Genomic DNA, 27,373 nt, shown 5'->3' on the forward strand with positions numbered 1-27,373 from the left:
TATATTGGGCAAAAGATCTTCAATAGAAATTAGGTTTAAATTAATTATAGCTGCTTCTCAAACTTAGGGTCAATTATTTTCAACCAGAATAAAAAATAACAGCATTAAAGAACATCTCACAAACATCCTGTAATTCTAGATCGAGTACCAACGCCTCATTGTGGTAGGCTTGATAATTGTTCTCTTGGGATGAAACAAATGATTGTCTTGTTAACCCCAAAATAAAGTATCTATCTGTCTGTCTATCTATCTATCTATCTATCTATCTATCTATCTATCTATCTATCTATCTATCTATCTATCTATCTATCTCTCTCTCTCTCTCTCTCTCTCTATATATATATATATATATATATATATATATATGTATATACACAACACAAACACACATACACACGCACACACACATATATTTAGGGCAAGAGTAATTTTCTTTTCTAATGCTTTTGCTTTCACCCGCGCTTACTCAATCAAATTTTTACGATGTTCTTAGTGTAATACATCTTGTTTTATGGATTACATGCCTTGCTTGGTTTAGCTGCGTATCTCGATTTATAATGTGCAATATATCTCCTAAGTTTCATTGCACTGGTTCGGTGTATAGAATCCCTATCGATTAAATAAACTATATCGGTGGTTGCAAATCTATGATAGGTGTATCATTAATGACAAGGTGGGTTTTTTGTGGAAAAATCTTTTTGGAATATCATGTTATAAGAAAAATCGTATTCATAAGCATTTGACTAAAATTCACAGAAACGTAGGAATTTCCGACACACCAAGCTTAAATTAGCCATCCCTGGATCATTCCAATTTCTACAAGAAATCTTGAAAGCAGTTTTCAATTGAGAATTCCAATTTTATAAAATGTTATAAAGTTGTAATGATGTTACAATATGGAAAGGTTAGAATTTTTATACTAGCATTAAACGAATGTGTATTTATTTAGGAAGTGCAAAAAAAGAAACCCGTATTTTCGGGTTTTTTTAGTTTCTATAATTAATGATGTCTAAGAGAGAAAGAAGGCTACAGGATTATTTTTAGGAAGTTGAATTAATACAAAGTTAGCAGTGAGGAAGACAACCACATTAATGTTTCAAACTGTTATCACTTTTGTCGAAGAGTGATCTTTTTTGTTAACGAATAGCAAATTCTATTGCAAAGATAGGTTTCTTCTTTTTAAATTCAGAAATATTTTATATCTATATTTTATGTAATTTCTATAGATTTCTTTTATTCCTTCAAAGCTACAACTTTGTAGGTCAGTACACGTCCCATACATCTTTCATGAACCCATAAATGACAAAACACTATATTGATATCATATTAAGATACTGCAAGGTATTTTGTCAAATAATCTAGCGGTTCTTTGGCGCCACTGTTAATTGTTATGTTAACTGTCTTGGCATCCTCTATATTGCTCAGTTGATATTGTGGTAAGTTGTAGTAAAACTGATTCTGGTGACAGATAACGTGATGAACGAAATTACACGTACAAAAGGTACGACAATCTGCAATTGTTTCTTTCTGAAAATCATAATCCAATTTTTATCCTTAATAACACTTCTTAAATTACACTTCTTAAATATTATTGGGTGGGATACACACCCACACATACACACGTACACACAAACACACACACACACACACACACACACATTGCACATACATACGCATGCACACATACACAACATATTACACAAACATATATATGAGTGTGAGTGTATCTCTGTCTGGATGTTTGCGTTGTGCTAGCGCGCATGTGCACGTTTATATGTGCATGAAGTAAAAAGACAAGCTAAACTAATGAAATATTATGAGAAGGTAGGATGGTAATACAGAAGGGATAAAGAGATCAATAAAGAGGTTAATCGTTGCCGGAAGATTGCGAAGCATAACTGACGAGTTACTACGTCAATGACAACGTTTAAGCTATCAGTGCTGGTGGTCTTTGTACAGCCTCTTCCAAATATCTTTAATATAAAAACGAACGAAAGAGGGTGGAGGGAATGCGAGATATTAAACTCATTACAATTATTGCTATTATCACATACAACTGCTGTAACACAAGCTGCATTATTTGAAATAAATTGACTCCAGTTTATGCTTTGTTGAGTATGTTCACGTACTGTCATTATTTCCTATGCTGATAAAGGCATGAATGTATCGTGATCGCATTCATTTGCATTTCGTACAAGCGTGTGTTTGTGCTTGCAATTAACAATATTTCATGTCACATTCCCTAATCCGAAAGAATAGTGCAATATTGAAGTTATAACCTGCTAGCTATATTAGACAAGGCCGATAAATTTTTGAGACAAACTGCACCCAAGAGCACGTTATCTAATTTGGCATTTATATCTAAGACGGTAGGATGTAGCCTAAAAAAGTTTCCGTTGCTCTTTAAAAAATGTTAAATACTGCACACAGAGATACTGTCATTGACACGCTAAGTTTTGTGATTCAGATGAAGATGGAGGAGTTCGAAGTTAACAATAGAAGATTTTAAAAAAACCCTGAGAAAGGCAGTACGTAATATCTGCCTTCGTTTAGGTGAGGCGTTTTAGAGATCAATTAACAATGAGATAGCAATTTGACAGGAAACGAATAAAGAATAGATTAACACATTTTTTTTAAATGACAGTTTTTAAATAATCATTTATTAACGGAGACTCGACCCGTAAATATTTAGATATTTTGTTAAAGTTGTGTGTTATAAGGTTTTCACTGTTATTGTTTAGCTCCAGATAAGATATGATCCAGTGCAGAAAAACTATGATGCCAGTATTACAGGATTGATTACTCTGTCATTTTTTTTTTTTTGTCTTTCTGACATTTATCAAGGACTACATTGATCGATGTACTCTGCATTAAGAGAAAGCGATTTGATTTCTATTTCTAATCGTAGCAATCATGTATCGATTCTCATGCTTCTTTATATAACATTCCAAGAATTACTGCCTTATTTCTGCCAATGTTGTTGGCTTTGTTGCTGTGGTGGTGTTATTGGTTGTGATTGCGGGGAGATGGCCATGTACTGAACGATCAAAATTTTTATTTTCTCATTTAATACTATTTTAATTCCATTCACTTCTGGGGTTTCATATGTGCACCTGCTTGTCTTTCACCTCTCGTCCCCATCCTCGCTCCCTATATATAAGCATACATACATATAATGTGTACATACATATATGTGTACATACATATATAAATATATGAGTGTATAACTGTGTGGGTCCATGGTTCATTTATTTCATCGATTAAGTAATGCTGAAAAGTCGAGGTCAACTTAGATTTTATCATGCTCGGGTTGGAAGTCAATAGAAGCAAATAACACCCAAGTACTAGGTTGATTGAATCGACAAACGTACTCCTCTAAATTTCGAGGTTTGCACTAATAAACGAAGCAGTTATTACGCCTCACCAAACTGGAGCGCATGCTTTTTCGTTTTCTGTAGAAGGGGAGCGTTCCTTGGTCAGGTGCTTCATATGTTGTGAACATCCATTGAATGGAGAACTGGTGATACTGTGGCTGATGTTGTACAAACATGCACTGAGTTTAGGACATCTTCAGCGCTTCTTTGGCGATGATAAGGTGTAGACATCGCTTTTCAGATTCATTCATCCGCAGCTCGTCTTTTTGACTGAGCTAAAGTTCTGGAACAAGCACAGACCGAAGCAAGGCACCTGGCACACAGAGTGCCATCAGATGCTCACAGGTTTCTATCAGTCGGACACTCTGGCGTTCTATAGATGGTTAGTGGCGGGAAAATGCGACGATATTCTCGGAGAGACATTGGGCGTCGGTGGGAATCAACCCTCCTAAGTATCCTAGCTGTCCCTAATAACACTGTTTTCTGAAGCTCTACTAAATTGGGTTTTATGCATATTTCCTCTGTTTATCTGTTCAGATATTTAGGGATAGTTCGCAAAGCACCTATAACTAGTGGGATACATTTTATCTGCACTTTCCATAGTCTACCTAATTCAATAGCTAGATCCTGGTACTTTGCTATTTCTTCTATAATTCTCATATAATTTTTTTCATCATTTGGGACTGTAAAGTCAATTATCTGGCACTTTCTAATCTCTTTATCTACTACTACGAAATCAAGCCTTCTAGCTTCTATTACTCTGTCAGTATGAATATTAAACTTCCCACAACATCTTGTACTTCTTACTTTCTGGTGATTTGCTAGGTTCATGCCCACACCATTTATCAGCATGTTCAAATCCTAGTTTTCTACAAAGCTCTCAGTGGATTGCTCTCCCTAGATTGTCATGCTACATTCACTTACTACATGAGTAACGCTTCCTTTTTTCATTTGCATAATCTACATTAGGAATTTACTTGGTTTTTGTCTATTTTGGCTTTTATTCAATTAGTCCTTAATGCTTGATCTACCTCTTCAGCTTTCCCTTCTGCAGTCATAACCATATCCCTTATTTCTTAACATCATCATCATCATCATCATCATCATTATTATTATTATTATTATTATTATTATTATTATTATTATTATTATTATTATTATTATTATTATTATTATAATTGAGTGAGAGAGTAGTATTCAAACCTTACAGAATTCGTCTCAATACATGGTTATGATGCTCCCTCACTACTTCTGCTCGTGATCAGAGATGCACATATCGTCAACCACAAAAGGGCATTCACAAGTTGTTAAAATCAAGCAACTGACAATAAACCTATGATATTGAGCATAATATTTGCTGTAGGACCTCTTTTATGCCAAGACAACACATGTACATAATAACATTTCCAATCATTGAAGATCAGAAGCCACGGGAGCCTGTGCCTGGTATTGCATCAAGGTATTTATCGTTGTTTTTGTTGTTTTACTTTTCAGAACGTTCGGTCGTGTTTGTTCTGGTAGATTCTGTGAGAGCAGAACAGATAGCAGCCTGATCTCAGTAGGTATCACAGGGTCATTTCCACACATTATAAGCTTTGATACTTGACCGTTAATTATCATGGCAGACATTCAACATCCAAGTTCCAATCCTCGAAATCCTAGATGCGGAGCAGATTTTGGGGTTTGCTCTGCTCTCATGTCGATTCGGATTCTTTGACATATTTCTCGAACTTGATTGTTAGTGCTCCGAGTGCCCCGGCAACTACTGGAATGACAGGTACTTACCTCATAGACCACATCTTTACAATTACGTCTTTGACTAGTTTGTATTTTTCAATCTTTTCTAGTTCTTTGTTACTTATGCGTGCATCTGCAAGTATTACAATATCTATGATCTTAGTCTCTTTTTCCCTTTATCTACCACAACAATATCTGGTCTCCGAGCTTCGATTAGCGAGTTACATTGGATTGTAAAATCCCACAGTATCTTATGTTCCTTGTTCTCGGTGATTCCCTCTGGTTCATGTTCGTACCATTTCCGTGCTCTGTTCAAACCGTACTTTCCACATAGCCTCAGTGGACGAACTTAGCCACATTATCATGCCTCCTTTTGTTGTGCTTTTGGGTCAGCTTGCTACACTCACTCAAAATATGTGAGGTTGTTTCAGTTTTGTTCCCACACATCCTACTAAAAGGCAATTCGTTGCTCTTAATAACTTGGTGTAATTAGTTCTCAGGGCTTGTTTTTGGCGCTGCATATCAATGCTTCAGTGCATCCTTTCAGATCACTTTTTCTTAACCATCTCTAAGCGTTGGCCTTGTCTTTGCTTTCGATTTCTCTGAGGTATTATTTCATTCAGGCAGTGATTTCATTTTCCAGTTGATTATTGTTTCTTCATCTTGTTTCTTAAATGTTTGTGGGTGCATCACATTTTGGTTAGGCATCATATTGCTAATACTAACAGTGGCAAGCAAGGATTCCCTCTGCTGTTTGATATACTATCCCAGACTCTTGCTCTTGTTGACAACACAGATCTTGCATCCTATAAGATCTCTTCCACTCCTGTTTCTTGGCACATACTGTCTGTCAGTATCGCTTTTTGGGTGTAGTTCCTTGTTAATTATCATCTCTTTTCTAGTTTTCCTGTCCATTTCCTCAAGCACGTTCTTTATCCACCTAACAACACCTGCGCCATATCGCATTAAGGAAACAGCCCATTTTGTTTTTTCCATTGAGCCTACTTCCCATAATTAACTTGGTTCTACCGAGAAATTCTCACCTAAAACTTTCCTTGATTTTGTCGTATTCTAAATTCCCCAGATATTTAAACCCATTAGACTCAGTATCCTTGGTTTTCTCGCCGTTGGGTTGCTACACCATCAGATTACACTAATTTGCCTTTTATTTATTTATTCATTTATTTTGTTATAAGCATATCACACTTTTTAGTTCCAGATTCCATTCCGATATCCTTACTGAATATCTGCACTGTAAAAAGTAGGACCTTAATTTCACGTTCGGTTTTTCCAAAGATCATTAAATTATCCATATATAATAGATGATTTACTATTCATCCACTTTCCAAGGTGTACCACATTCCGTAGTATCTGTGTGAGGGGTATCATACAATTACAAACAGAAATTATTATTATTATTAATTTTATTATTAATTTTATTATTATTATATTATTATTATTATTATTATTATTATTATTATTATTATTATTATTATTATTATTATCATTATTATTATTAATATTATTATTATTATCATCATCATCATCATCATTATTATTATTATTATTATTATTTATTATTATTATTATTATTATTATTATTATATTATTATTATTATTATAATTGAGTGAGAGAGTAGTATTCAAACCTTACAGAATTCGTCTCAATACATGGTTATGATGCTCCCTCACTACTTCTGCTCGTGATCAGAGATGCACATATCGTCAACCACAAAAGGGCATTCACAAGTTGTTAAAATCAAGCAACTGACAATAAACCTATGATATTGAGCATAATATTTGCTGTAGGACATCTTTTATGCCAAGACAACACATGTACATAATAACATTTCCAATCATTGAAGATCAGAAGCCACGGGAGCCTGTGCCTGGTATTGCATCAAGGTATTTATCGTTGTTTTTGTTGTTTTACTTTTCAGAACGTTCGGTCGTGTTTGTTCTGGTAGATTCTGTGAGAGCAGAACAGATAGCAGCCTGATCTCAGTAGGTATCACAGGGTCATTTCCACACATTATAAGCTTTGATACTTGACCGTTAATTATCATGGCAGACATTCAACATCCAAGTTCCAATCCTCGAAATCCTAGATGCGGAGCAGATTTTGGGGTTTGCTCTGCTCTCATGTCGATTCGGATTTCTTTGACATATTTCTCGAACTTGATTGTTAGTGCTCCGAGTGCCCCGGCAACTACTGGAATGACAGGTACTTACCTCATAGACCACATCTTTACAATTACGTCTTTGACTAGTTTGTATTTTTCAATCTTTTCTAGTTCTTTGTTACTTATGCGTGCATCTGCAAGTATTACAATATCTATGATCTTAGTCTCTTTTTCCCTTTATCTACCACAACAATATCTGGTCTCCGAGCTTCGATTAGCGAGTTACATTGGATTGTAAAATCCCACAGTATCTTATGTTCCTTGTTCTCGGTGATTCCCTCTGGTTCATGTTCGTACCATTTCCGTGCTCTGTTCAAACCGTACTTTCCACATAGCCTCAGTGGACGAACTTAGCCACATTATCATGCCTCCTTTTGTTGTGCTTTTGGGTCAGCTTGCTACACTCACTCAAAATATGTGAGGTTGTTTCAGTTTTGTTCCCACACATCCTACTAAAAGGCAATTCGTTGCTCTTAATAACTTGGTGTAATTAGTTCTCAGGGCTTGTTTTTGGCGCTGCATATCAATGCTTCAGTGCATCCTTTCAGATCACTTTTTCTTAACCATCTCTAAGCGTTGGCCTTGTCTTTGCTTTCGATTTCTCTGAGGTATTATTTCATTCAGGCAGTGATTTCATTTTCCAGTTGATTATTGTTTCTTCATCTTGTTTCTTAAATGTTTGTGGGTGCATCACATTTTGGTTAGGCATCATATTGCTAATACTAACAGTGGCAAGCAAGGATTCCCTCTGCTGTTTGATATACTATCCCAGACTCTTGCTCTTGTTGACAACACAGATCTTGCATCCTATAAGATCTCTTCCACTCCTGTTTCTTGGCACATACTGTCTGTCAGTATCGCTTTTTGGGTGTAGTTCCTTGTTAATTATCATCTCTTTTCTAGTTTTCCTGTCCATTTCCTCAAGCACGTTCTTTATCCACCTAACAACACCTGCGCCATATCGCATTAAGGAAACAGCCCATTTTGTTTTTTCCATTGAGCCTACTTCCCATAATAACTTGGTTCTACCGAGAAATTCTCACCTAAAACTTTCCTTGATTTTGTCGTATTCTAAATTCCCCAGATATTTAAACCCATTAGACTCAGTATCCTTGGTTTTCTCGCCGTTGGGTTGCTACACCATCAGATTACACTAATTTGCCTTTTATTTATTTATTCATTTATTTTGTTATAAGCATATCACACTTTTTAGTTCCAGATTCCATTCCGATATCCTTACTGAATATCTGCACTGTAAAAAGTAGGACCTTAATTTCACGTTCGGTTTTTCCAAAGATCATTAAATTATCCATATATAATAGATGATTTACTATTCATCCACTTTCCAAGGTGTACCACATTCCGTAGTATCTGTGTGAGGGGTATCATACAAATTACAAACAGCAATTATTATTATTATTAATTTTATTATTAATTTTATTATTATTATTATTATTATTATTATTATTATTATTATTATTATTATTATTATTATTATTATTATTATCATTATTATTATTAATATTATTATTATTATCATCATCATCATCATCATTACTATTATCATTATTATTATTATTATTTTTGTTATTATTATTATTATTGTTGTTGTTGTTATTATCATTATTATTATTATCATTGCCTTTGCACATCTTCTAACGCAGGAGTTGTACAACAGTGTGAGCTGTACACTACCAGTGAACTAAGGTAACACCTGTTATTTTTCGAGTACCTTCCAGAGTATTCGAGCGGTTGCAAGCAGTGATGTTTTCTGCAAGTGCTCCACTCTTATTGCAGCCCCTATTAGTTCCACGTACTTCTCGATATTTTTTCTCACTGTTCCCAGGGCTCCGACAATTATTGATACTACTACAACCTTTTTCATCGACCACAACTACTTAACCTCCCAAGCTGACATGTCATATCTCTCAACTTTTATTTCTTCCTTATTCGCATGCCTTGTTGTCACCTGGGCATACTGTATCTATGATCCATCATAGTTTGCTTTCTTTCTCAATTAAAACTATGTCTGGTTTTCTATCCTCTATCTCATGGTCGTACTAACTCATAAAATCTCATAGGATCTTTGCATTATCATTTTTACGATACCTTCAGGTTTGAGGTCGTACCAATTTTTTGCTCTGTCAAATCCATACTTGTTGCAAAGTGTCCAATGGAGAAGCCTGGCTATATTGTCGTGGCGTCTCTTATATTCCTTCTGGGATAGTGGTCTACATTAGCTGGTAATATGCCATAAGGTTTCATCGTTTTTTCTACATATTCTGCACTTATCCTTTTCTGCTGTGTTGTCTATCTGTATTTTATGTAGTTTGTTCTTAGTGCTTGCTCTTGGGCAGAACAGATTAGAGCCTCTGTTTCCGGTTTTAAATCGCTCTTAGTCATCCATAACCATCTTTTTTTTTTTATCTGTCTGTCTTATCTTCAACATCCCTATGAAATTGACCATGAATTCTTTTCTTTACCCACCTACTTTCAGTTTCATTCGTTTTCAAGTCCTTGTACAGTGCTTTATCTTTGCAATCTTTCATCCTATACAAGCCTGACCTTCTTACTTCTAATAATAGCGGTTTGTGGCATTTTTACATATCATGCTATGTTGTTTTCTGCTACTCTAATGCTGTGTTCGCATCCATTAAGTCCTCTTCCCCTCTTTTTCTTGGTACATACAGTCTGTCTGTGTCACTTTTTAGGTGGAGTTACCGATATCTGGTTAACAACTTCCTTACCTTTCTGTCTAAGCTCTTTAGTTCGTCTACTGTCCCTGCGATTACCCATGCTTCATATCTAAGCAGTGAAACCGCCCAGATGTTCAGAACTTCGATTTTATTCCGTCCATTTAATTTCGACTTAAAGATCAGTCTCAGTCTGCTCAAGTACACCACCTTAAATTTTTCTGTCATTTCTTTCACCATCAATTTATCCATTTCCAAAATACCCAAGTACTTATAGCCCGACGGTATCGTTAGCCTATCCATACATTTGATTTTGCCTCTCTTCAAGTCTAACCCACAACACTTTCTCAGTCCGAACTCCATTCTGACATCAGCACTGAAAGTATACACCGTATCAACGAGGTAACTAACTTGGGATTCACTTTAGCATAAGGTTTGAGGTAATCTATGAATAACAAATGGTTGACTTTGTGTTGGCGGCTTTTGAATACATACCCAGCTTTTGCTTTCCTCAGAATCAGTGCTAGTGGTATCAAGCACAGTACAACGATCAGTGGGGACAGACTGTCCTCTTGGAAGCTGCCCCTCCTAATTTCTACTGTCTCCAAACTTCTTCCGTATACTGTCAGGTCCGTCCTCCAATTCGCCATAATTTTTCCAAGCAATCGCTCAACATTTGATGCAATACTAAATAGGTTCATACACTCCATAATCCAAGAATGTAAGAATGTGGAATCGTATCGTACGCCTTACGATAGTCGATCCATGACTTGGCTACGTTACTTTTCCTCATCTTGCTGTCTCTAAATACAGTTTTGTTTATCAGGAGTTGATCCTTGGTACCTCTGCACTTACGCTTGCAACCCTTCTGCTCATATGGTAGGACTCCATTTTTTCCAGGGTTTCGTACATTGACTCTGCGATTATTCCAGTCAATAATTTCCACATAAGTGGCAAACATGATATCGGCCTGTAATTGTCTACCGTATTGCCGTTTTCGATGCTTTTCCAGGCACAGCACTGTCCTACCCAATGTCAGGACAGTGTTACTTGGTCGGCATTTAAAAAGGTGCTGAGTTGTGCAGCTATTCGAGCATGACATTCACCAAATCTTTTGATCCAGTAGCCTTGAACTCCATCTGGTCCCAGGGCCTTCCAGTTGCCCATTTTTTTGCTGATTTCCTTCACTTCCCTAACTGAAATGACTAGTTCTGCCTGTTTTGGACAGACTACTGTTTGTTTCAGTTCTTGCAACCATTCAGCATCCTTCTCGTGCTCCTTGCCTTTGCTCTAGGTGTCACTCCAAGACCTTTAACTTTCAATGTTATCTGGTATCTACATTTCATCTGTACACTCTCCTTTTATTTCTTTGTAGAATCTCTTTTGATCTACTCTGAATAACCTATTCTGCTGGTATCCCTTCATTCGTTGGTCGTATCATACCATCTTTGCTTTCTTTACAACGAGGCGCTGTTTGAGTTCCTCCATTATCACTATCAGGCCCTTTTTTTCAATATTATACTTCTTGTTTAGTGCCTTGTATTTTTGTTCGCTTTTAAGCTCCCCCTTTTCTTTTCGGTCTAACACAGGAATGTACTTCGAGAGCATGTCTAACCCTGCCTGTATTCTTTTTTTCCACCATGGAACTTTTCTTTTGTCACTCCCATTATATTTCTTTTTCTTGACATCAACATCCACGTTTTTTGCTACAACAATACATACTGCATTGATCAAATTATCTGTTTTTGTGATGTTTTTTGTTCTAATGTATTTCAGAATTTCATTCACATTTTTCATTTCTTGGTTCAATATCTACAGATCAACCTTTTTAAGGCTGCAAATAATGTCACTATCGTTTTCCTACAGCGTTTGTCTTTATTTTGTCGTAGATTGCATTTTGCCCATCTCTCATGTCACCATGAGTTTTATTCTCTTCTTCCAAACCATCTATATGTCTCTCCTCGAGCAAGCTATCACTGTTCTTTTTCTGTGGTTTATTGGAGATTTCACTTCTGTTTCCAGCCATGAGATTACTTTTATCCGCAGGGACTAGATGCATCATGGATGGAATAAATGAAAAGAAACGAGTCACAATTTGGTTTAGCGATGGAATTGATGATGATTTTAATAATAATAATAATAATAATAATAATAATAATAATAATAATAAAAATGAACGAACTATTGAGTTTGGTTTAATGGCCTACCAATGTATACTATGAGTTTCTTTGCCCTAGGAGTCGGGAAGACACTCGGCAAGAAATGGAAGCAAATTTGAAAGAAGAAAAATAATAATAATAATAATAATAATAATAATAATAATAATAATAATAATAATAATAATGATGATAATAATAATAATAATAATAATAATGATGATGATGATGATGATGATGATGACGATGACGATGATCGTTTCCTCTGCTGCTGCTTTCCAATACCCATCTTTTGATAGCTTCGAGCTCTAATTCTGTAAACGAACGATTTTTTGTTATTGCTTTAGCTTGATCACATAATCTCTGTTCCGGGAGTTGAAACAACCTTCTCTGTTTCCATTGATGATACATACGTTGTGGGGATCCCTTAAGATGAACACCATCTTCATCTATGGGGTTGTTCAGGTAGTAACACTCCATGATCACAGCATTGATTTCTTTGTTCCATTTACGCTGTATGTGCTGGTCCCTTGCTGGATAACGACATGCTGGAGTTCAAATTCTCAATTCAAATTTCGCCGAGGTCGACTTAGCCTTTCATTCTTTCGGGGTCGATAAATTAAGTACCAGTGAAACACTGGGGTCGATGTAATCGGCATATACCGTGCCCCAAAATTGTGCCTATAGGATCATCATCATCATCATCATCATCACCATCATCATCATCACAATCGTCATTATCATCATCATTATTATCATTATTATTATTATTATTATTATTATTATTATTATTATTATTATTATTATTATTATTATTATCATTATTATTATTATTATTATTATTATTATTATTATTATTTTATTATTATTATTATTAAAATCATCATCAATTCCATCGCTAAACCAAATTGTGACTTGTTTCTTTTCATTTATTCCATCCATGATGCATCTTAACAATAGTTTTGGAAGTTGAACACTCATCATTAGTGTGGCAGATATTAAGTGAGAGACGTGAAGTGTCTCATCCATAGCAAAATAAATATCCTAGCATTTAATCCATATCATCGTGTCGTATATTATTTTATTAAAGCTACTGGAAGGGATACATTATTATACTTCTTCAAGTTGTATTGTCTTGTATCGGTTGCTATTGACAAGATAAATTCAGTTACACATTTAGTATGAGCTGATATTCTTAGCATGTAAGAAAGTACATTGTTGTAGTTATCGGTGATTTGCATTTATTTATGCATACACACTCTCTCTCTCTCTCTCTCTCTCTCTCTTTCTTTCTCTGTCTCACTCTCTTTGTCTCGTTGTGTCTCTCTTTCATTCTCATACACAAACATGCACAGGCAGACATGCACATGCTCATATGCACACATATTTATATATACAAACACATAATTATATGCATATAATGTATGCATGTATATATATAAAATATGTATTTCATTTATATATTACATATTGCATATTATATATGATATATATTATATATATATTATGTTCATATAGTATGTATATTATATATATATATGTATATATACATAATATATATATATATATAAGTATAGATATACTATATACTTTATACACACACACACACACATATAAGTATATATATGTACGTATGTATAAATAAATATAGGTGTATATACAAATCTTGTATTTTATGTACATTTCTAGGTCTGTTTGACTTGTGCCATCAAAACCAATACACCAATGGTTGGTCGATTGGAATACGTACGAACGAACCTGGCATGGAAGAAGATGCTCGTGTGTACTTTGCTCTCAAAACAGACCGATCAAAGGAGTCGACAGTACTGATGTCAGATCGATCTTATTTGCCTTACCAATGGCTACACGTTTCTGCGTCATACTCAGGCGAGAAAATGAAGTTGTATATCAACAGTGCACTTGTTGCTGTTTCACAAGAGCAAACTGGCGACTTATTCAGTGCATCTGCTAACAGGTATATGCAGTCTCCTTTTCTAGCTAATTTTCTCTTTTCTTAAAATTCTAGATGTTTTATTTAACATTTTGTGTTTATGTAACATTTTGTGTGTGTGCGTGTGTGTGTGTGTGTGTGTGTATGTGTGTTAGTTCGAGTGAGTGAGTGTGTGTATGTAAATGCGTGAACGTGTTTGTGTATGACAGTATACCTTTGTGTTTGCATGCATTAACTGATATATATATATATGTGTGTGTGTATATATATATATATATATATATACACACACATGTATATATATATATATATATATATATATATATATATATATATTATATAAAAGGGCTTAGTAAAATAAATTACTTTGCCGCATACTGAACTCATTAGAAATAGCAGCTAAAAAAACTTTTTTAAAACTATTTCTAATACTTAAAGAAAACCTCTCTCATATAGTGTTTGCTCAATTCAACTCACGAAAGTATGGGGGTAGAGACATTAAAAAATCAAATGCAAAGGTTATTTGAGAACATACGTTTCAAGATTAGTCAAACTCGACATTTCTATCATCAGCTCAGAACTCCCTGGTTTGGATTTGAAAACACTGAAAGTGGGAGCATACCTATTTCTAATGAGTTCAGTATGCGGCAAAGTAATTTATTTTACTAAGCCCTTTTATATAATGTAATAATTTGAATTCGCCTTAAATGGTCCCTTTGCATACTGAATACTTGGGGAAATTGATTAATTAATTAATTTTACCCTCAATTGTTGAAATTATATATATATATAATATATAGGTACACACACACGCGCGCATAAGCATATACACATACGTACATATAATATATATGTATGAATATATACACAAACACATACACACACACGCACACACACACACACATGTATCGTTTTGCATTTTGTTTGCAATATTCTTGATGTGAATTCGTTAGTTGAGAAACTTTTTCTCTTGTCTTGGGAGGGGTCATTACGTCAATAGTAATAACACTGTTTCAATACCACTTTTTATTGTTAGTCAGTTGGTTAAATATCTAAGCAACTAACTAATAGATCGTTTGTTTAATGTGCTGGTAAAACAATGAACCTGGTTGTTTGATTGTGAAATTCCTTTCGTCGCTCTTCGTAACCTTTTCAATTTCTTACCTCTCCTTCCAATGTCTGTTCCGATTCTGTCCGTGAACTGGTCTTGGACAATTCTCGCACAGAATCGGAACAGTCTCTAAAAGGGTCGCCAACAGCGAGCAAAGAACTTTAACTAACAAACAACCAGCATAGAGAACAAATAGCTAGATATTTAACCAACTGACAAACAATAAAGCAGTGATTCTGAACCATTGCGTATATTATTACTCGCGTAATGACCCTCTCAAGACACAACAATATATATGTCTGTGTCTGTGTGTCTGTTTTATACATACTTATATACTCATACACAAACCCAGCTATTATAAAAGCAGTGGCCATAAAAAGAAAAATTATGCAAGAAAGAAGTTTTAACAAGTACTGTATTAGTTTAATGCTTAAAAGGAAAGGAAAGCGTATTAATGTTTCGTACGTATGCCCTTCAGAAGAAAATATAGAAGCTAATTAAAGGAGAAGGATGTCAAAGAAAAACGACTTGAAGAAAAACAGGCGAGGAGTTTAGGGAACAGTTGGGAGTGTGTTTCTATGGAAAAGTTCAGAGTTGGGGGAAGCGCGGTGTGTGTGTATACAAACTTTTTCATGTAGTGAGAGTTCATAATGGGCACGTATATGGACGTGGTATTTTGGGGAAATGTGTATGTGCTTAGAGGTGCGCAAGTGAAGGAGTGTAGTAGAGTAGCCTGTAGGGTAATTATTTTGTATGTGCAATCATATTGTGAGAAAAGCGTGCGAGTGAGGAGGTGGCCACAAGCAAAGAGGAAAAGTATGTAGAAAAAGAGGTAGAATTGTGTAAATGCATTGATGCGTGGACATGTCGGAAAGTAAAGCGTAAAACATTTAAGCGGAAAAAATACCAACACCAACAAAAACAGCAATAACAACAACAGCAACAACAAGAACACCGAAACAGTGGACAAGCGATATGAGATTCGAATTGCGAAAAATTATTGTGAAAAATTATTATTTACTACTAAACGATGAAGAACATAGCGTCATCTGCGCTGGTTCGGTTATGTGCATCGCATGCAGGAAGGGGGATCCAAAAGACCTCCAATATGAGGAATTGGCCAAGAGAGATATGAAGTCGCTTGATCTGCACGTCCTGAGATGAGAGGAGGTCGCAAATGATCGCCCATGCCGGAGACAAATACTGCGAAAGGCAATGAAGCGAGCGGAAGAAAAACAGCAACTCACCACCAGATGAAGGTAAAAACCAGTAGCGTTGGCAGAATGCTCCTTCAAATGCAGTCGCTGGATGCATAACTACCACTCCCATGTGGGCCTCTGCATTTACAGCAGACGATGCACCACCATCAGCAGCTGACACGATTTCTTCAGACGCAGATCCATGACTTCTCAAGACCAACGAATAACTACTAAGATATATATATATACATACATACATACATACATACATACATACATACATACATACATACACAGCACCTATAGCTTTAGTTCATTTAGATTGTTAGAGTTTTCAGGTTAATCGGTGAAAAATAAAATACTAGTATTGGTACAAGAAACTTATCTCTTGTTACGTATTTATGCATATTTATTTTCAATCTTGAGCAACAATTACCATTTTCTCATTGCAGATGCAAAGAAATCCTGCTTGGAGGAAAGGCATACACAAAAGACAAGCTTTACAGAGGGTATATAGATCAAATATTAATATGGAACTTTGCCATAAAACACAGAGATGTGGCAAGAAATCTATACGACTTGACTATACACTTACAGAAAGACAAAGGACTTGTGTTTAAAGAGGATTTCAGCCAACTTCAGAAATGGAAAACCATTTTGAAAAGACAACCATCTCTCGTTTTCTCTGATATAGAAGAACAACGTTACTCAATTCAACTCGTGGCGCCACCGTGTGGAAAAACAGTTTGTGACAATCCGGATATAATTCGTAGTTACACTCGTCACAGTGAATTACGCCAGGAAAAAAAAATTCGATATCGAATTGTTAATGTAATGGATGATGATGATGATCGTAGTCCTAAGGTGACTAATAACCAGGTGGTAAGACAACATCGAGCCTTAATAGCTGCATTCAAACCTTACAATATAAGTTGGGAGTTAGAAGAAGTTAAAATAAGGAATGCGAGTTTAAAACATAAGACTGTACTACTAGATTGTCTTCCTAATGAAATAGGAGACAAACACTGTAATCTAGAATGCCAACATACTCAAACCGGAAATGATGGAGGTGATTGTGATATCGATGAAATACCATGTGATGCTGTTAATCTTGGAAACGGGAGATGTGACTTTGAATGCAACCGAGCTTATCATAATTGGGATCACGGTGACTGCTGTAAGAGTCCGTTTAAATCCCCAAACAGCACTTGTCTAGATCCCAATTCCCCTTACAGGTAAGACCATAATTTAATAATTTGTTACAAGCGGGACTATATGACAGGAACGGGATTACGACAGTACTTCATCTGGTATCACAACGGGCAAATCTCACTTTCATCTTTGATGAATTGACTATCGATTTTATAGAATTATGATCAATTACATAGTTCACTTGTGCAGAGATGTTAAAGTTAATAAACAGAAACGCATTGGTGTTGATTCAAAATTAGTTGAGAGGCAGTTATATTCCTAATTTCAATTCCAAGATTCCCGCTATTTGTATTCAATTAGACCGATCTGAGCAATGAATTAATAACACACCATCCGCAACTCACGCATAGAAGATTAATGTTTAGTATCGAATATAGTATTGGGTTATAATTCTTCCTAGTTTATGAAAATTCTCCTGGATATGATGCCATTTTCCAGATATCCTGCTGATTCCCAGGCCGTCTGCTACGGAGTCTCGTAAGACTAAGAAGAGTTTTATTATTTTCTTTCTATTTTTTTTTTACTTTATACACCTTAATATAATACGTCTATATATATATATATATATATATAATATATATATATATATATATATACATACATAAAAGCAAATAAATGGCACAACGAAGTACCGATATTTACTGGAAAATAGTGAACGTAATAAATACGACGCTAATGTATAGCTTCACTGCGTATGTACTAGCAAAAATGCGTGTGTGCAACAAACATGAAAAAATTGTCTTACCTCTAGGGAGAACATCTGAAAAATGAAATACCTAGAAAGGGATAATGTGGTACCGGTTTCAGATTCTTCAAAATATGTCTGCACACATATATTTGATTTATCTTCATCAGCCACATATACCTCGACAACCTTTCAGATGTTGCCACATCCATGCCAATACACTCGACTGAACGCCAAAACGTTGACAGAACGAGAACAGTGAAGAAATTTCAATGAAAATAGTAATGCAATACTAGAGTATTGCTTTCCAGTAAAGGATAGCCCGTGAGGGAAAATTATACATAAAAGCAAATAAATGGCACAACGAAGTACCGATATTTACTGGAAAATAGCGAACGTAATAAATACGACGCTAATGTATAGCTTCACTGCGTATGTACTAGCAAATATATATATATGCATACATATGCATATACATATACATACATATTCTTTTATTCTTTTCTGTGTTTCGGTCATTTGACTGCAGCCATGCTGGAGCACCGCCTTTAGTCGAACAAATGGACCCCAGGACTTATTCTTTGTAAGCCTAGTACTTATGCTATCGGTCTGTTTTGCCGAACCGTTAAGTTACGGGGACGTAAACACACCAGTATCAGTTGTAAAGCGATGGTGGTGGTCAAACGCAGGCACACAAACACATAGATACACACACACACACACAAACACACACACAAAACATACACACACGCACACATACAAACACATAGAGGACAGACCGCTTTCTTTCAGTTTCCGTCTATCAAATCCACTCACAAGGCTTTGATCGGCCCGAGGCTATAGTAGAAGATACTTGTCGAAGGTGCCACACAGTGGGACTGAACCCGGAACAATGTGGTTGGTAAGCAAACTACTTACCACACATCCACTCCTTCGCCTATAAACGCAGCGTGGCAATAGATGTAGCGTGGCTGTGTGGTAAGAAGCTTGCTTCCCAACCACATGGTGCCGGGTTCAGCCCCACTGCGTGGCACCTTGGGCCAGTGTCTTCTGCTATATCCCCAGACCGACCAAAGCCTTGTGAGTGGGTTTAGTAGACGGAAACTGGAAGCCCATCGTATATGTGTGTGTGCGTGCTCGCGCGCGTCTGTGTTTGTTACCCCCATCATTTGACAATCGTTGTACTTGTCTTACAAAGAATAAGTCCTGGGGTCGATTTATTCGACTAAAGGCAGTGCTCCAGCATGACTGCAATCAAATGACTTAGATAAGTAAAAGAATAAAAGCTGATGATGGAGGTATGTTGGATTGTTGGTATGTTACTGTATATGTGGAATAGTTTTATAATGCATCCATTTGATATATATACACACATACATACATATATGTCTGTGTCTGTATATACATACACACACATACAACCACGCATATGTATATTTATAAATGTATGAATGTATGTATGTGTATGTGTGAGTGAGTCTGTGCGTGTGCGTGTGTTTATACTTACACATACACACACAGGCATACAGAGATTTATGCATGCATTCATATATTTCTATTTATGACTATGTTTTATATTGTTATGCGGGAGATTTAAAATTGAAATACTTGAATATAATGCATATAAAACATACAAATATACTTTCTGAATTTCAAATAGGTGCTAGAGCAAACATACATAGCACTATACAAACATACATAGTTTCAGGTTAACCACGTTCAACATATGAATAATAAGTTACTTCCCCGGGTTTGTGCAAGAAAATACGCTGCTATCTTATTTCCTATTATCTGTCTCCTTTTATATGTATATATTTCTTATTATATATGTGCTTGTGTATTCAAAGGCACAGACATTTACTCAACCACAAGTGCCAACACTCGGATACACGCACATACATATTTATATAGTTCACTGATGAGATCCGAATATTCTCAGTATAGAATACGCTTAGTAGTGCTCAAGAGATTTAAACTTGAGCGGGAATAAAGGTAAATTTCATGTATATATTGATCTGTCTAATTCGCTTATTCCTCCTACATTTACTTCCATACATATTTGAATATACATACATCTATCAATAGATATAGATATAGATATAGATATAGATAAAGGCATAATTTTATATTCGGGTATATGTAGGCATACGTATATATGTATGTATGTATGTATGTATGTATGTATGTATGTATGTATGTATGTATGTATGTATGAATGCAATGGCCATACTCGATAACGAAGGGGCAGTCACCATGTATGTATGTATAATAGAAAAAGTATATAGGCGCAGGAGTGGCTGTGTAGTAAGTAGCTTGATTATGAACCACATGGTTCCGGGTTCTGTCCCACTGCGTAGCACCTTTGATAAGTGTCTTCTACTATAGCCACGGACCAACCAAAGCCTTGTGAGTGGATTTGGTAGACGGAAACTGAAATATGCCCGTTGTGTATATGTATATGTATATATGTATGTGTGTGTATATGTCGTGTTTGTGTTTGTCCCTCCAACATCGATTGACAACTGATGCTGGTGTGTTTACCTCACCGTAACTTAGCGGTTTGGCAAAAGACCGATAGAATAAGTATTAGGCTTACAAAGAATAAGTCCTGGGGTCGATTTGCTCGACTAAAGGCGGTGCTCCAGCATGGCCGCATTCAAATGACTGAAACAAGTAAAAGTGTAAAAGAATAAGAGTATACACAAACACACACATACACATTGCTACATTTCAATAAACACAAGCACTATAGAGTTGTTTTTCAGTCGTTTATTACTGTTCTAATTTTTAAAAAAATTAACTCATGTCCTTTTTCTGGATAATGGACATGAGTTAATATAAAAAAAATTAGAACAGTAATAAACGAATGAAGAACAAATAAATAGTGCGTGTGTTCATTTGGCAAAAAGAAAAAAAATGACCATCCCGAAATACAACATCTGTTTCAACACACGATTTCACAGGAATCTTGCAGCTCAAATTGATAAACTGATACACACACACACACACACGCACACACACACACACACACATATATATATATACATACATACATACATTCTTTTATTCTCATTTGTTTCAGTCATGTGCCCTATGTACGTATACACACATACACACACACACGCTCAGTCATATACATATACAAAATGTGACCGCGTGTGTACCGTTGGCGATTTTTTTCCCTCTGTCTTCCCCTCTCTGGATCTTTCCTTCTTCTATGTTTCCGATGAAGAGCTCCGCTCGAAACGTTAAACCCTCCTTCTTTCCTTCTTTCCTGAGCGTCCAATAATACTATATTTGTTCCACGTCCTCGCGTTGTTGTGTTTTTTTGTGCTTTCTTGTTTGGATTAACTTTATATATATACATATGTATATGCGTGTGTGTGTGAGTTGTTGTATGTGTCTGTGTGTGTATTTGTGTGTATGTATGTATATATGTATTGTTGTTGAATGGTATATGTACTTATCTGTATGCATAAGCATGTCTTCGACTATATATTTCTATACTGAATCGTAAGACATGCACCAAGGTAATATATTTGCTCTTGTTTATGTTATATTATTTTTATTTGTGCTGTAACATATATCATTTTCCCTAAATAAGTGCATTGTGTAATATTTCCAAATACATGTATATAACGATTCGTTAATTCTGAATTTCAAAATGTGACCTATGATTTGTATGATAACATCAGTTTATGAATACAGTCTTGTATTTGTGTCATATAAAAAAGTTTTATGTAGATACCTGACCTCCAAATTTAACTGCTGGTATAGTCGTATCTGGTGGTATGTACTGAGTACATATAATTCAAATCGTCAATATAATAATGTTAATGAATTCTAGTCTCGGCACAAGCACAGAATTTTGGGGGAAGGTTGCAGGCGATTATGTAAGGAATAGTGCTTGAAACTTGAGAGCTGTTTATATATTTTTGATCTCGAAAATTTCAGATATAAACCTGATTTCAAATTTCGTTACGAGTGCCTGACTGCAGAATTTGAAATCAGAATATAAAAATACGTAATGAAATACTTGGATGCCTATTGAAACCGATGTTACTACCCTAAAACAAGGTCTGGAATTTGAGTGTGAGGGATAAGTCGACTACATCGATCCATGTGTTCAGCTGAAGGTATAGAAGGCAAAATCGTCCACAGCGAATTTGAACTCAGGTCCTAAACAGACGAAATGATGCCAATCATTTTGTTTGGCGTGCTTACAATTATGCCGTTTTACAACCTTAGCGATGGCAGTAAATGCACTGATGCAGTAAACACCCTGATCCAGTAATAAATGCCCTGATACAGTACCAAGCAGTAGCGCTCATGGCTTCTGATCTTAACTGATTGGAAGTGTTACCATGTACGTGTTTTGTCTTGGTATAAAAGATTGGCTGCACAAAAACTCTGCTCAGTACCACAGATTTGCTTGTCATTTGCTTCTCTATGACCATCGGAACATGTCCCTTATTAGCTGAAAATATGTGCATTTCTGATCAGGGGCAGGGAACTTGAGCTTAGAACATAAAGTCTTACGAAACACCGCCAAGCATTTTGCCCCGCATACTAACGATGCTGCCAGCTAGCAGCCTTGGTGATAGCAACAACAACAACAACAACAACAACAACAACAACAACAACAACAATAATAATAATAATAATAATAATAATAATAATAATAATAATAATAATAATAACTATGACGATGAGGATCATCATCATAATTACCTACGCCACAAGAGCTGCAAGTGATACAGAAACTATAAACAAACATACGTGAAGCAGGAGTCAAAGAAGTGTGGTCTGGGACGGACTAATATCATAAGATGAGGGAAAGGTCGAAATATGTTGCACAGGACTTGTTAAGGTTATCTCTACAGATATTCTATAGAAAGTATTGCCAGCATTGATTTCTGTTGGTGAAAAATTGGTAATTGGCGCATATGCCCTATTTGAGGTGTTTTTGCTCCTTTATCAGCACCCATCTGACCCCTTAATCATCCACGAACGCATTGCTTAAATAGTCACTAAATACAGCGATGTAACGTTATTGGATATACCAATTTTATACACTAAGTACATTCCTGAAAGCTGGTACGTAATTATAAATAACTTGTAGAAGCGCAGTATTTCGTTATGCAACTAAAATATGCTACAAAGAATATTAAACATTTTTATAAGACAATACCGTCGTCTACTGTCTTAGCAGTGTGTCTGATATCACTTTCACTTACTAAGGTTATCTCTACAGATATTCTATAGTAATTATAGCCAGTACTATAGGCGCTGGAGTGGCTGTGTGGTAAGTAGCTTGCTTACCAACCACGTGGTCTCATTGCGTGGCACCTTGGGCAAGTGTCTTCTACTATAGCCTCGGGTTGACCAAAGCCTTGTTAGTGGATTTGGTAGAAAGAAACTCAAAGAAGCCCGTCGTATATATATATATATATATATATATATATGTGTGTGTGTGTGTGTGTGTGTGTGTGTGTGTGTGTGGTGTGTGTGTGTGTGTTGTGTGTGTGTGTGTGTGTGTGGTGTGTGTGTGTGTGTGTGTGTGTGTGCGTGTGTGTGTGTGTGTGTGCGTGTATTTGTTTCTGATTATCCCCTACCATCGCTTGATAACCGGTGTTGAAATGTTTATATCCCCGTAACATAGGGATTCGGCAAAAGAGACCGATAGAATACGTACTAGACTTGCAAAGAATAAATCCTGGCGTCAGTTTGCTCGACTAAAGGCGGTGCTCCAGCATGGCAGCAGTCAAATTACTGTAACAAGTAGATGAAAAAAAAGCTCTGATTTTTATTACGACGTTTCGTATCCGAGACGTCAGATGTAAAAAAACGATGAGATCGAAGATGAAAAAATGGTAATGGGCGTAACGAAAATAAGTGATACAAGCGCACTGCTAATGCAGTAGAATACGATATTGACTCATAAAAAAAACGTTTAATATACTTTACAGTTACGATTGCCTAACGAAATACTGCGTCCCTACAAGATACTGACGTTACACCGCTGTATTTAGTGACTATTTGTGCAATTTATTCATAGATGATTAAAGGGTTAGATGGGTGCTGATGGAGAAGTAACAATTGCCGAAATATAGTATATGCGCCATTTACATTTTTTCTCTTTTTGCCTTTTCGATATCATTGTTTCTTTACATCTGACGTCTCGGATACGAACCGTTGTACCAAAAATCAGTGCTGGCAATAATTTCTATAGAATATCTATAGAGATAACCTTAACAAGTGATGTAAAGCGCACTGCTAACACAGTAGAACGTTTAATATACTTTGTAATATAATATGGCTGCATAACGAAATACCGCGCTCCTACAAGTCATTAATGTTGCACAGTGTATTATGGGAAGAATATTTACAGAATTCAAGGCGGCGAGCTGGCAGAAACGTTAGCACGTCGGGCGAAATGCTTAGCGGTCTGAGTCCAAATTCTCTTTACGGTCTGAGTCCAAATTCTGCCGAGGTCGACTTTGCCTTTCATCCTTTCGGGGTCGATTAAATAAGTACCAGTTACGCACTGGGATCAATATAATCGACTTAATCCGTTTGTCTGTTCTTCTTTGTCTCCTCTGTGTTTAGCCCTTTGTGGGTAGGAAAGAAATAGGTATTTCGTCTGTCGTTATGCTCTGAGTTCAAATTCTGCCGAGATCGACTTTGCCTTTCATCCTTTCGCGATCAATTAATTAAGTACCAGTTGCGCACAGGGGTCAATCTAATCGAGTGGCCCCTACCCCAAAAATATTTCAGGTCTTGTACCTAGAGTAGAAAAGAATATTTACAGAATGCAAACATGTACATGGAATACATAAATGAATGTACGTCAAAACTCAAAACTTAGGTGTCCGTATTCTGGGAAAGGCGCTACCTAAAGAACGTTTTTTAACAAGTGTGCTTTAGAGTAACAGAAATGCTACACTAGAGTACATGTTCGCTTAACAGGCTGATAATAGACAGAGAAAGAAGTGGAAGTGATGAAGAAGAAAAAAGGAAACGGAGAGCGAGGTTAAGGAGGAGGAGGAAAGCAAGAAATCAGCATAAAATGTATAATTAGAGCAACAATTACAATAAAAAGACAATTAGTTGAATATATGACCTAGAATCTCACAAGTAGCAAAGCCAATATCTCATGTTATACAGAAGCGCTTCGATGTTATCATTAAGATACTGTGACAGGTAGGTAGATGGCAACATTGTATAGATCCAGTTTTGTATTACGATAAAGTGCGCTTCAGTGTTTTTATTGTTGTTTTGGTTAATACCAGCTCATTTTTTATGAAAAAGTGTAATAATATAGGCGCAGGAGTGGCTGTGTGGTAAGTAGCTTGCTAACCAACCACATGGTTCCGGGTTCAATCACTCTGCGTGGCATCTTGGGCAAGTGTCTTCTGCTATAGCCCCGGGCCGACCAATGCCTTGTGAGTGGATTTGGTAGACGGAAACTGAAAGAAGCCTGTCGTATATATGTATATATATATATGTGTTTGTTTGTGTGTCTGTGTTTGTTCCCCTAGCATTGCTTGACAACCGATGCTGGTGTGTTTACGTCCCCGTCACTTAGCGGTTCGGCAAAAAAGAGACCGATAGAATAAGTAATGGGCTTCAAAGAATAAGTCCCGGAGTCGAGTTGCTCGATTAAAGGCGGTGCTCCAGCATGGCCGCAGTCAAATGACTGAAACAAGTAAAAGAGAAAAAGAGAAAAAAAGAGAAATCAAAGGCGTTCCATCCGCGATCACCTTATCTTTTTATATACCAGGAACTTCATTATACAATGTATTCTTTCCATTATCAAGATATTGTAGTCATATTTGAGGGATAGTTTGATGCTATTTCTAGTAAATTGTTTTTCCTGATTGACTTTCATTAACGTTGGTGGGGGATAATGACATCATGGAATTGTTATTTATATATATCATTCGCTCGTGGCATTCCTACATCTTTTACGCAAACAACGAATTTGCTCTATTTCTGTCATATTATCATTCACTGACGTTGCTGCTATTCAGTCCCCGGGTAAATTCTGATGGACATGTCTATGATCAAAAGTGTTCCAACCGATTCCGTCCCAACTTTGCCGTATCCAGGACTGCATTGTCCAGTGTGTCCCTTCTTGTTTTAAAGACCCTAGATGTGATTTGAGCTGTTGATAGCTATCTTTTCCGTATCCAACAACTATGTATAAAGACTTGCTCATGAGGCTTATACGTTGCGTGTTTAATAAGTATCCGGACAGTTGCCATAGTAACGAAGCTACATCACGCAAAGTAAAGCCCCTTGGCACAATTTGACCTTTCCTTGAACACTGTTGTACATGCGCACTAATTTTTAACGTTCTAGCTCACTTCCACTGTTTACAACAGTGCTTGGAAGGAGGGTGTGTAACGTGTGATCATCGCATTGAATATGACGTAGAATGTTGAGCAGAGATTCTGCATCAAATTTTGTTAAAAGCTTGGTGATACCTGCTCAGAGGCCTACGCAAAGGTTTCAAAAAGTGTTCACCATTCTCTACACAATCAAGGAGATCGTGTGCAACTGAAACCCGAGCGTATTTTTGGTCAGTTTTGGTACAAAATTGGCAGACACGCGTCTCATACCCAATTCTTCAATGATAAAGGACTGAACTGAACCGTAACTAATCTACACAACCTCACAACTGCATACATATCTGTGATGTTTCTCTCAGTTCTGCTGTTTGCGGGTCTCCCAGAACGTTCGTCAATATTGACATTTTTTCAGCTATCTTAGAAACGTCTGAACCACTCGCTCACATGTATGTGTCTCATACACTCCTCTCCATACGCTTTCTGCAAGTTTGCGTAGGCCTCTGAGCAGGTATCGCCATGACAACTTTCTCAGTCATGGGTCAATGTAACGATCACATGCTACTTACCTTCCTTTTTTATGTGGATGTTAGTGACTTTAGTCTTGTCTCCTTTATATTTGTGAAGCACACAAATGAAATCTTTGGACTCCCATATGAGAAGAAGTGGTAGGATCAAAGACCTTCCAACGTTGTTGAAAAAGACGACACCACCGTTATTT

At 36.3% G+C, this 27,373-nt stretch overlaps 1 protein-coding gene across 1 annotated transcript in view; it reads left to right on the forward strand.

The window, feature by feature from the left end:
• LOC115214091 (pappalysin-1-like) overlaps positions 1–27,373 on the forward strand; it is a 197,083-nt gene that overhangs the window by 73,790 nt on the left and 95,920 nt on the right. The window contains exons 2-3 of the mRNA XM_029783146.2: positions 13,833–14,118; positions 16,857–17,639. Coding sequence (XP_029639006.2) covers positions 13,833–14,118; positions 16,857–17,639 — 1,069 coding nt within the window. The remainder of the gene's footprint in view (positions 1–13,832; positions 14,119–16,856; positions 17,640–27,373) is intronic.

The sequence above is a fragment of the Octopus sinensis genome, linkage group LG1, assembly GCF_006345805.1.
Source record: "Octopus sinensis linkage group LG1, ASM634580v1, whole genome shotgun sequence".
In the NCBI taxonomy this organism is placed as follows: Eukaryota; Metazoa; Mollusca; class Cephalopoda; order Octopoda; family Octopodidae; genus Octopus; species Octopus sinensis.